This window comes from Penaeus chinensis, chromosome 8 (genome assembly GCF_019202785.1).
Source record: "Penaeus chinensis breed Huanghai No. 1 chromosome 8, ASM1920278v2, whole genome shotgun sequence".
NCBI lineage: Eukaryota > Metazoa > Arthropoda > Malacostraca > Decapoda > Penaeidae > Penaeus > Penaeus chinensis.
In genome coordinates this window covers 39,791,203-39,803,702 of record NC_061826.1, presented here as the reverse complement: position 1 = coordinate 39,803,702, position 12,500 = coordinate 39,791,203, and the positions used below count along the sequence as shown (strand labels likewise).

General features: G+C 35.0%; 1 protein-coding gene across 1 annotated transcript in view; it reads right to left on the bottom strand.

Annotated features, from left to right (window-relative positions):
* LOC125028173 (DNA polymerase epsilon catalytic subunit A-like) overlaps positions 1–12,500 on the bottom strand; it is a 19,441-nt gene that overhangs the window by 4,535 nt on the left and 2,406 nt on the right. The window contains exons 4-25 of the mRNA XM_047617557.1: positions 12,347–12,484; positions 12,010–12,081; positions 11,197–11,345; positions 10,646–10,886; positions 10,309–10,458; positions 9,880–10,046; positions 9,473–9,605; positions 9,030–9,143; positions 8,587–8,799; positions 7,448–7,696; positions 6,358–6,557; positions 5,893–6,112; positions 5,433–5,633; positions 5,037–5,276; positions 4,305–4,532; positions 3,706–3,956; positions 3,313–3,493; positions 2,907–3,065; positions 2,514–2,711; positions 1,619–1,846; positions 1,042–1,332; positions 1–907 (exon numbers count right to left, since the gene is read on the bottom strand). The exon at positions 1–907 is cut by the window's left edge and continues 23 nt beyond it. Coding sequence (XP_047473513.1) covers positions 1–907; positions 1,042–1,332; positions 1,619–1,846; positions 2,514–2,711; positions 2,907–3,065; positions 3,313–3,493; positions 3,706–3,956; positions 4,305–4,532; positions 5,037–5,276; positions 5,433–5,633; positions 5,893–6,112; positions 6,358–6,557; positions 7,448–7,696; positions 8,587–8,799; positions 9,030–9,143; positions 9,473–9,605; positions 9,880–10,046; positions 10,309–10,458; positions 10,646–10,886; positions 11,197–11,345; positions 12,010–12,081; positions 12,347–12,484 — 4,930 coding nt within the window. The remainder of the gene's footprint in view (positions 908–1,041; positions 1,333–1,618; positions 1,847–2,513; positions 2,712–2,906; positions 3,066–3,312; positions 3,494–3,705; positions 3,957–4,304; positions 4,533–5,036; positions 5,277–5,432; positions 5,634–5,892; positions 6,113–6,357; positions 6,558–7,447; positions 7,697–8,586; positions 8,800–9,029; positions 9,144–9,472; positions 9,606–9,879; positions 10,047–10,308; positions 10,459–10,645; positions 10,887–11,196; positions 11,346–12,009; positions 12,082–12,346; positions 12,485–12,500) is intronic.

Sequence of the window (12,500 nt, the reverse complement as noted above, 5' to 3'; positions counted from 1 at the left end):
AAGCATCTAAATCCAGTTCTACACAGACTGTAGAATAACACCCTGGGTTGTTAATCTGTGCAACTGAGGCAGCTTCTTCCAATTCTGCTACAAGTCGATTGTCATCATGCTCATGACCGCCCAGATCAGGCCTTTGGCCAGGTGAACACCATACAACTGAGTTGTGCTTCTGCAGATGTCTGAAGTAAAACAGATCTGCCCCAAAGGCTGTGGTATCTCGTGGCAAATTTCCAACAGGGACATGAAAGTAACGAGACTGTTCCATGGCTGTGTGTAGTAACTGCTTTAAGCCCAGGTACTGTCGCAACATGGCTTTTGCACCAACACGTTGCCAGTCAAGTACATTGTACAAGTTTTCAACTTCTGTGACATGAATGGGCACCTGTGGAAATTCTCCCAAGCCAGGCATAAGAGTTGTTATTGTGGTAAGATCATGAGGAGATTGAATGGCCAGAAAAGTTGGCCCTTTCTTCTCTTCTCTATATGCTTGAAGTAGACGCTGAATCTGGCGATGAACTGGACGCAGCTCAGTCTCAAACTTTATCTCAAAGGTGTAGTTAGACTCTGGGAGTTGGACTTCCTCAAAACCTTTGCTGATCTTGGCATTTCTCTCATTGTTAAACAGGGAATTAAGATTGGGCATCTGATTACTTCGTACAGTATCTAACACAAAAATGTGGCCTTTCTTACTGTGATTAAAGAATACACCAAACATGGCCTTATTTCCACTCCTATGATGATATAAGTAAACATGATGAAGGCTGCCAGTCTCTAGGTACTGATATTGTGCCACTGTTTTAAACTTGAGTTGACCCAATTCAAATGTGTCAGTGTCTGCACGAGCTAGGAATTTATCAACCACACATACGCAGCCAAGTTGAGCTACTGCCCTAAAATCCAGTGGAACCTGAAAAGAAAACCACAATAAGATAAAAAAAATTGATAAATAAATAAAAGAAAAACTCTGACATTGCTAATCAAAAATTTGTATCATGTTCTTAATTCAATATCAATTATGTAATATACATGTCACACACACACCTGAGTTTCATAGATTCCTTCAATATCAGGAGTTGACAAATCAGCCATAAGTTCATTACTGTGCTCACGGAAAACTTCCTCTGGGACAGTGTATTCATACAGATTAAACACTGGATGTGACCTGGGGAGAGTCTTGTTTGCTTTGCGCCACACTCCCTCCGACTCATTAGCTAATTTGGGTACACGCTGGTTAACATAGAAGATTCGGGGAATAACAAGCTTGATGAGATGGAGATCATTGCCAACCAGTGCCCACAGTTTAAACTGTCCTGCTGTATTAGTCTCTGCTAGCTGTTGACATGAAAGTTTAAAATTACAAACTGAGATACCAGTAAACAATTACAAAAGCATTCACATGCACAAGTAAACATACCCATGCATATAAATAAACCAAGAAAGAAAATAAGAGGTTTATACGATGTGCATATATTTAAAAGTAGTAAAAAAATAATCAGTTTACTATTGTAAACTATTGCTCTACTGAAATAATTAAAGAGTTGAATAGTACTGAACAATGCATATTATTATATAAATTTAAAGGGAGTGGCATTTACCAAGAAACAAGGTAATGCCTTACTTGTATAAGCTGCCAAGGGACATCTAGTAGAGTGCGTTGTGCCTTGCGCAAGAAGCCCCCAAGGGTACTAGTTGGGCCAGACCTCACCACACGGCCAGCACCACTCCCCACACTTGTACCCATTGTTGGGCAATCTCTGGTGCGAAGTCTCTTTGATCGGCTTTCTCTCTGGAGCCGTTGGAACTCCCATTTTTTCTTTTGGAATGTAATCCATGCTGCCATTTCCTCCTGTAAGAAAACAAGGACATTACACCAGAACTATGATCAAAAATAAAATATACCAAATCATAATGTACATTGTAAAAATCTCTGCTTTCTTTATTCAATAAGACTGGAACCTGGCAAAGCAACAGAAATTATATGGTGGGCCCCATAATACAATTTCTTATGAAGAATAGGACATGTTCATACAGATGGAGGAATTGTGGCAAAATCCTAACATAAAAATATTCCACTTCAAAATCTATTTTAACATTCACGCTTGATTGAGCAAATTTGCAACTGTGAAATTTGATCGAAGCGGATTCAGTCAAACACAGCTACACATAAATTGACAGATGTCCTATATTGTTTCACTGTCAATGTGAGGTATCAGTGAGGCAGTTATGGTTAACAAATTTCTTCCAGCTACACCCCTCTTCATTTCCTTTAATCTTGATTATACAAGTGCCCCATGAAGCCTCTTTTGAAAAGGAAATGAACTCAGAAAGTATGAATTATTAGTTCATACATTTGTTTAACTATAAGAAATGCAAGAATGAGACAATACATTTTCTGGTTTGTAATTTTAAGATCTACAGTTATATGAAAGTTGAAAATTTGATGCTAAGAAACTGCAATTTTGGAGGGTTAAATTATAAGTTGATTTTCCCATTAGAAAAACGTAATACTTTACCTTTGAATTTCCCATACTTGGTGGGTTTCCCAAGACATCTCTCCAACTCTTTGTCATATCATTACTATCTTCAGTAATGTCTGAGGTCCTCTTCCGCTTGTTACTTGTGACTGTTGGTCCTACCCGTGGATTTTGTGATTGTGGAGCCAGTATGTCTTCAATATCAGGGGCTGCTTGTGATGCAAACAAATCTTGCGACTGTCAACAAAAAACAATAACTGATAATAACAATTGTAAAAGCTCAATAAATAAAACTTACAAGAATCATTTGTACACCCAAAGTACAAAAAAGTACAGAGTACTTAGTATGTGAAAAGTTTGATCTGAGTAGTACATGTCATTATTTGAGAAAAGGCTCACTTCATACATAAAATCTAAAACTGAACCACTTACATTGTCATCCTCAGTCTGAACCTTGGGCTGAGGTTTCGGTTTTGGGGCTAAATTAAACATGTCTGTAATGCGGCGCTGCTTAAAAGTGTCATTTCTCTCCAGAACCTTTTTATGCAACCAGTCAGGATGGGCTACACGAGGTACTGGATTTGGCACACCCTGCATCAAAGATAAAAGAATGTGTAGTACTGTATCCTCTCTTATTATGTAAAAGTAAAAGTGTATTTGTGTGCATAATGAAAGCTTGCCGAGAGCACTTTCATACTTCTTTTGGTGAGTAATGGATTGGTTTTACTGATACAGTGAGCAAAAATACATAACAAATAAGCTTTTCCTGTAAACCAATAAATATGACTTAGTAATGATATTTATGATGATTTAGCAAGTGTTTTTAAGTGAACAGTACCTGAAGGGCAGCTGGGATTGTAATGATCTTCATTACTGTTCCTGAGAGTCTTTCAATGTAGTATTCCCAATCCAAAACATTTCGAATGTCAAAGTTTGAGACAGATGGATCTTTTAGCCAGCGACGCAGATAGTGATGTTTCACCGATGGTTCTGCTTGGAAGATGGCAAGTGGAATAGCTCTGAAAAACAAAATGGAAAGAGTATTAGTCGAAAAATGTAAATTTCTACTTCTACCCTTATGAAGACAGAGAGAACTCTAAATCTGATACTGATTAAGTGAAGTTGCATATTCGTTTCTCTGGTACAAAATAATTTCATAAATATATTTGAATGAATTTATTTAACAGATAAGAATAAAACAAAGTAAAAAAAACACACACAAATCCAATACCTTTCAGTAACAGGGGCTCCTTCTGGTTTCTTTGAAATGATGAATCTGCAGCTGAGACCAGCATCCTTCACCATCTGATCACCAAGGAACTCTGCCAGCCTCTTAGCTGTTGAAATGGAGGTCGACTTCTGGTCCCCATACTCGTCCAATTTCCTGCTCATTGAACGATTCTCCGAAATGAGATCAAACAGTTCGGAGTCAGGCATGTTGGCTGCTTTACTGTACAGCACATCCAGCCAATAGTCTGCTACCTGAGTGGAAAAACAATGAATACATTTGAAGAATGTGTCCTTCATGCATCCTCTTTTTAATTAAATTTATTATCTGAGGTTTCTGGATTGATATCTAAAATCAAAGTTTAAAAAGGAAACACAATGTCCAAAAATGTTGCAGAAATATATATACATACATATATACATATATATATATATATATATATATATATATATATATATATATACACACAAAAATCCTCAAAATCCCTTAACTTTGCATTGATATCCAACATTCATAAATATCATTCATATTTCATGCTCACTTTTGTTATGCATTACATACCCATGTTTACACCAAATTCTTAAAACAAAAATCTTTATTACCTTTGCAACACTTGCATAACAGGTTTCCAGTGTGTCTCCTTTCAGGAAAGCTTCAAACACCGAGGACTGGAAAATCTTAATGAGCTGCAGTTCTCCACGACGCTTCACTTCAAAGCCTTTCAATTCTGCCAATGAGCCATCAAAGTTGAACACTGCATAACGTTTTTTAAGCTTTTTGCCCTCCTCTTTGGAAGCTGGAAGAATCATTGCTTGGTAGGGACCGTCAACCTATGGGAGAGGAAGATTAAGAATTATAACTCTTCTATATAAATTTGTGTTCCTGATAGCATGCCTGTGATGTATATGTGTTGCATGAATTTGTGGGACTGAGTGAGTGTGCAGGTGCATGTGTATGTGTATGTATGTGTATGTTTATATATGTATATGTACATGTATGTGTATGTGTATGTGTGCAGCATGTTTTTAAATGTGTATACGAGCATGCAGGCATGTATGTGATATTAAATGCATAAATTCTTTACCCAAAGTTTCAACATTATCAATCCATCATGAATCAACAACACCTAGCAACATTACCTTTTCAGTTGAAACTTGCATGCAGCAGTAAAAACAGATTATCTATTATTTCTCAGTAGTTAATATATCACAGACATATAATACATATACTCATCAGTTACACCGCCACCATCCCATTTCCAAATGGTGCTCTACTCCTAGAGAACATATTCTCACTTTCTTCTAAATATGAGCCAATAGGATAAATGAACAAACCTCAAAGAAAATGGAATTTTCTGATCTAACAGAGTATTCCAGTATCTCAGGATTTTGGAGATCATGGTACTGGTGATTTGTGTAGTGATCCTTCACCATTACATTAAGAATGGCACCTGGGTATGAGATGGTAACCTTTGACTTCTTAGGGTTGTTTGTTTTGATGACATAATTCTCAGGGAATGATGCTGGGAGAATGCACCAGATACCGTCGGTGTCAAGTTCCAAGGGCCGACCAATCTGAAGTAAAAGACAAGCACAAACTAAATGAAAGAGAAAGTGTGGAAAGCAAGGAAACAATAAAGATATCATTCAAAATCAAGGTACACATAATACATAACACTGCTTTCAAATTTAAAATGAAACTGAATCACAAGAGGGATCCTAAAAACTTACCTGTTCCACAATTTCCCTTGACCTAGTAATAATGGTAGCTCCAGTATAACACACAATTCCAGCCATCTCCATTGAGTGCCACCGAGAGCCCTTTCTCATGACGTAACCATAGAAGGAGTTAAGGATACACTTGTGAGCCAACTGCAAGGAGTCATACAACACAGCACGAGCATTGGCACTTTTGACTTCACCTGGATCTCCCTGAAAGTTTTGCAAGAATTTGAACAAAAAATTATATTAAATCTAATATTTCCTAGTAAGTATCATAAAAAAGACTATAAAGATTGTACACATGAATCATAAAAAAAATAATATATATATCCAAAAAATATATGCAAAATGTAAAGAATATATGAATAAATAAATCTTTTGAAAAGAAAGAAAAAAATAATTTGGATGTAGTAACTTCAATGAAATTTTAAGATAATGAATAAATTACACATAATGTATTACTTTTTACCTTTTCTTGTGCCTCAGTTAACTGTTTCTTTGCTACCTTCAGAAGACCTTTGTACTCATAACGACGATCTCGGAAAGACCTCACTGTGTTGACATAAAAGCTGTTTTCTCGCTGACAAATCGTCTGCCAACGTTCTTCTGTTCTTGTTTCTTTTATTTTTTTGTAAGCTTTACGGCAATATTCCTGCAGCCTTTTCTTCTCTGCTAGAGCTTGCTCCTCTCTGTTAGTTAGTACATATAAAATAGCTATGTAAAACAAGATTTTCAAGTACTACCCTCTAATTTTCTTACAAATGAATATGTGATACAGATTCCATGGAAGCCTCGGTGCAATCCAGCCCCCATGATAAACACTCAGTTATGGTGATCAAGACCTCACTGAACAGATGCGGTATTTACAACACTTAAATGATGATACTATATAAATACATGAGACTAGGAAAAGACTGAAAGGACTACAACTGACTTGTTAAGCTCATGGAAAGCTCTGTGGTTCCACCCGGGCTGAGCTGGTGGAAATCTCTCTGTCTCTAACTGCTGCTGGATGCGTTGATATTCACTACGGGAGGCTGGGATCATGTCTCCTCTCCAGATCCATGACATCTTTCTCTGACACGTTGCTCCAGGTTTGTTAAAATCACAGGCGGCACAAACAGTTTCATCCACCTAAAATAGTAATCATCTTTTATTATCTTATCATATTCAACCTATATAGGGAAGGCAAATAACTCCAGTTGACATGGGTTATGCTGTGTCAACTGAGATTTTAGTAAATGAGTTCTTGTACACCTAGCTGTAAATGCCTATCTAATCTCACCTGTTTACCTTATTCTGTGAATATTTGGAAAGAAAATCTTTTATATCAATTACTAATAATACTGTCAATAACAATAAAAAGAACAATACTAATAATATATCATTGAATGATTAACAATAATAATAGTATTGGATAAAAAAAACAAAAAAAATTGAAGAATGGGTAAACAGGCACAGTATTAAAAATTTCAAATACACATACATAGTTTACATATACATCAATGATTCTCAACCTGGAATAATCTTACCCCCTTGGCAATAATGATGTACATGGTAACAGGTAAATCTATACTAATAGGGTGGGCCATACACAGTCTAAATTGTGCATGAATGTGTTTGTTTTAAAATAATTAAACTGTTGACTTACTGAATCAGCAGACAACAGATCTTTTTTCTTTTTTCAAAGTAAGCGGCCATTTGCTATACATTCATACACACATCTTTCTTTCCCAAATCTGTCTCATGCATAGTCTTCACAAATAAAGGTTTCTTGTTCTTTTCATTACCCTTACACCAAGTTCCTATTGTTATTGTTATTATTATTATTATTATTTTTTTTCTTCTTCCTTTTATGGAAGTCAGGGAATCAATAGCAAAGCAAACCCAGCTGCTTATCGTAATGACACGAGGAAGGGTTGAGAGTCACATATATACAAATCCTGTACATACAAACAAACATACACACAAATTATAAGATCAGTTCACACAATATTGAAAGATTCATCAGACAACAAACTTACCATAGCAGAAGGCTGGAGTCGATTTGTGAGGATAATGTTAGGATACATAGCTCCTACATCAAGATGGTAGATCAGAGGGTTCTCTAAACGGCATGGAGTGTCCCGCAAGTCGGCTAACTTTGTCTTGATATCTTCAACAACCTCATCATAATTGATCACTTGATCTAAAGGAATGCCTTCTTCCACTTCAACGCAGAATTTTATAGTGCGGTCCACATTGTCTATTAACTTCTGGAAAGCTTCTGGAACCTGTAAATAACATGTATAACAATTTACCATGTACATACATTAAATTTGATCTTAAAACAATATGACTATCATGATTAATATCAATCAAGCTTAATCAAGTTATCTTCATTATAATGAAAGACAAAGAGGAAATAAAATTACGATCAAAATCATTGTAAATGGGTTAAAAAAATTCTTAATCTGTAATATAATGATGACTGAGAGATGCAACTTGAACGAGGCCTCTTTTCAATTTCTGAACTTAACCATTAAAAATTTACACTCCATAAAGGTAATGAGAAAGTATTTAATCAAAATATTACCTCAAGCTTTATCTTTCTTGCCTTCTATAATATCTTCTATATGAACTACACTTAATGAAGAAAATAACAAGGCTTTTTATTCTAAAAATATATGAAATATTTCACTTCCTGTATATTGAAATCCCACTGGAAGGTCTTGTTAAGACAGATATGATCAATCTCTAGTCAATCTGTAATGCCTTATGTTATATGAAGGCCACTGGGTCACAGTACCTTTTCTCAAAATGATAGTAATTGTTTTAATTAAATCCAGGAGAGAGAGAGAGAAAATAGTAACAGTAAATCTACAAGAAAATTACTTAAATTTCATCATTATCATGTTGTATAAATAACCTTTCATTAAATACTGGAGAAATTGAATTCCTTCCACAATAAAAATAGGGAATTTTCATAGACAGTACATCTACAAAATAATAGCAATAAACAGACTATACAGATAAAATTCAAGGTGAATATTGGTTACAAAGATTTAAAAAGAAATCAATTACAATCAAATAAACAGTCTTTTAAATTGTGTTGTTCAAAAAAGAGCTCTTATTTTTAACCCTGTAACACTGGATAAAAAAAAGTAATTTTCTTTATCCTCACCATTCGAAATCTGCAAGGAATATCAGCACGGAACACTCCTGACTCAATGGCTTCTACATGCCCTCCAACGTAAGTTTCGGAGTCAATCACATGGCCATCGGATGAAAGTTTATTCAGCTCTGCGACTTTCTTATTTGGATAAACAATGTTGGCATGGTAAGCCTGCACCATCAACAGAGCTTCACACAGCGTTCCAGAGCCTTTACGGAGAACCTAAGAAAAATAATGACAACAGTAATTAGTAAAAAAAATAAAAAATAAAAAACTTGAATTATTTGCCTATTTTCAATCATATAACCTGTAAAGAAAATTACTTAGATAAATATGGTTTAGAAATTACAGTAGTTGATCATCATTCAATCTATTTGTGTTAATAGCTCATACTTATTCCATCTTTTCTAACCAATTAAGAATATCAAATATGCAGAATACAAAAACCTTACCTCATCTGGCTCCATGGGAATAATGGTACACAGAGCCACAATGAAGGGGTGGACATATTTCATGTACAAGTAGTATGTGGCCACCGCATCTGACACTGAGTAATTGGCCAGAACCTGGAAATATTTCAGAAAACGGTCAAGATTCAACACTGTTAAAAATCATATACTCAGTCTGAACATTTTTCAAATCAACCAACAATATGTACTATGTGAAGTATTAAAATCAAATTTCAAAATAAACGAGTTTTAAAAATGTACTAATTTCTATAAAAACAACGTTTAGCATTGAATTATATCCTATTGGACAATTGTTAATCAAGTTTATTCCATTCTAAGCTATCATACAATATCATATGAATTCTCTAAAATGATGTCCTTAATAGCAAACCCCCCCTTATAACCTTCCACAGACATCCAAGAAGAAAAGATTATATGATCGTTACCTGTGGTTGTTCAGCCGCTAATGAACACATATCTTCCGGATCTAATTCAACTGGATCATATCGCAGCTTGGCTTTGGCAACAGCTTTCAAGCCTTGTGAACCAACAGGCAAGTAGGAATCTCTCTTTACCCAGCTGTTCATATAATAAATCATAGGATAAAATCTTAATATTCTCAATGGAAATTAGTTTTTCCTTTTGCATATATGTATAAACAAAACATGCAGTTTCAGATATATTCAATATACTTTTTATCTATAAAGGATGCTTTAACTTCTAACTTCTTAGAAATTTCATATAAAAAGAAGCATTTCAATCATTACAAGTGAATGTGAAGAAGGCTTAAACTCACAAATAATAAACAGTTGAAAGCATGATCGAACTCCACATTGTAAAAATTGTTACTTACCAAAGGCAATCCATGTGGATCGCAGGACGTGAAAAGTAGACTCCCTCTCTGGTCTTGGAGAATCCAATTTCTCTGAACATGTCTAAGTTATGGAATGCTGCTCGAGCTTCCACAAACGGCCAGTCAAAGAAGTCTCCGTTGTAGGTCACAAATATATGAGGCTTCACCTGTAATAAAATATTATTCAATTAATTAAAACAATAAGTCAATAGCTATCAATATTACATGTAATTATGAGCCACACTAAATGTATTCTTATTTCAATAAATATGTTTTACAAAATGGTGAAGAAGAAGAAGAAAAAGGATTGTTTTTTCATTACCTTGCCTTTACCAAAACGTACTAAATATATACATTTATACATACAGGGTATAGACTCACAGTAAGCATCATAACATAAGAAAATATATATACAATTCTTTAACTTACCTCTAGAATATGATCAAAGAATCTCTGGATAGTAGCCATTTCATTGGCTTCATTAAAAATAATGAATGGACCCTCAAACTCTGCTCGTGGTGTATACTCAAAGTCTTCCACATCCTCACTAATAATTTCTCTATTTGTTATAAGATAACCCTGTAAAATGGGAAAAAGGGGAATCATTTGAAGAAATTCATGAATTACTCGTATCAACAAGTACAAACCAAGCTTGATTCAGAATACACTTAATATTCATTTACTTATAATCTTGATCATGCAGTCTTTTAATTTTTTCTTTACCCATATTTCTTTAATTTTTCAAACCACTGCTACATCATCTCACCTGTCCATCGATCATGTACGATATCATCATAATCTGATCGGTATTTGCATCAGGGAACTTGAGAGGCAGTTTTGTGGTCTCAATATCATAAGCAAGTACAATACAATCAGGCCACACCAGCAGATCTTCACGGCGTGTTATAATGGGAGGGCCTGTACCCCCACCTCTGACAGAGTACCATAATCCCACAAAAATCTTGCAGTCAATTGATACTCTCACATGGTATGGTACATCATATTCCCTGGAATATGTGAAATAAGTGGATAATAGGGTGCATAGAATGAAAGAGAAGAATAAGTAGAAGATAATATATCCCAAGATAAAAGTTATAACATGGAAAATGATAAAGCTGTAAAGATGTCATGAATTCAATATAGTATTTATGCTCTTATTAACTGTAATAAGATTACATACAAGAAAATAATCTATGGAATTTTAACATGTGCAATATGTAAAAACTATTTTAACACCATATCTTCATGGATTATTATTAATATCATTAACAATATTATTATTATTATTATTACTATTAAAAAAAAAGTGTGACATACCTAATATCAAGAAGATTTTCAAAATGATCCATCTTTTTCCCTGATTCCCCTGATTCACTTGCATGAGCTAACAACATCTCTGCATACACTGTCTTAGACTTGGCTGCTTCTTTATTTCTTTTTACAGCTCCAGAAATCGTTTGACGTACCTGTAAGTTATTGAACATTTGGTAATTCATTACAACTAAGTCCCCAACCCTGTCATAAAATTACTTCAACAATCTATGTTGTCGTGACTGGGTGTGCACTTTGGGCCTGCCTAAGGGGAGGGTGGATGGGGGGGCTCTGGCTTCCAACACCCCCTGGGAAACATGGTCTTCACCTCGGTATGCATAGCAAGATAGACCTGAAGCATTGGAACACCAAGTGGACTTAGGCTGTGAGCAGTACTTCCCATGACCTTTTTCCTCTATTTGTGGCATTATCATTCGTGTCTGCAGATTACTGTACCAACAAATGTAACTTTTATGTCCTGTACAAGAATATCATCTTCAATTTGCCTTGACTTAGTGCCTTCATACCATCAAGATTAACCAAATATTCTGATTTCCTTAATTTAGCTTCCCTTTAATATTCTGAATTCAAGTACCTTTTTTTAAAGCAACAAAATAAAATACAGTGCTAACATTTCAGGATCTATGACCATGGTTCTAAAATTGCTGAGGAGGAAAATATTAATCAATTTTCCTATCTGAAAATTTCATTGTAAGTGATTATAAACAGTAGGAAACAAATATTTAAGTTTAAGGTAAATAAATTGATTGATAATTCATAATACATATACCAGAAACAAATCCTGTTATTGGTTCTTACCTTTACCAAGTCATTTACAGTGAGAAATGATAATTTCAACAATGTCTGCTTCAAGCCTGTCAAGTGATTATCCTGAAATGAAAACAGGAAATTAGAGACATCACCCTACTAATAAAGATACAAGTTACTTAAATATTTACACTAAATTACAGAGCCTTTTACACATATGAGGGTTCAAATCCAGACTAAATTTACCTAACATTGGCTTTTTATATCAAGAGTGAAAATATTGACCTTCCTAAGAGAGGAAAACTGAAGAATAAAGTTCATGCCCTATATGTAAGCAACCGTTAACTTATAATTCGGAAATTTTAACCGAGTAAGAAACAGCCCTTACCAAATCCAAGTCCTCCTTCCTGACAACTTCCACAGAGGCCAAAAGACCAGCAAACTTTTTAGTCAAGAACGTTGTAACATCTTGGATCACCTCCTTTTTGGTCATTACGAAGAAGTACGGCCGATATGGGAGAGAGACCTGAAAGGACAGTTCA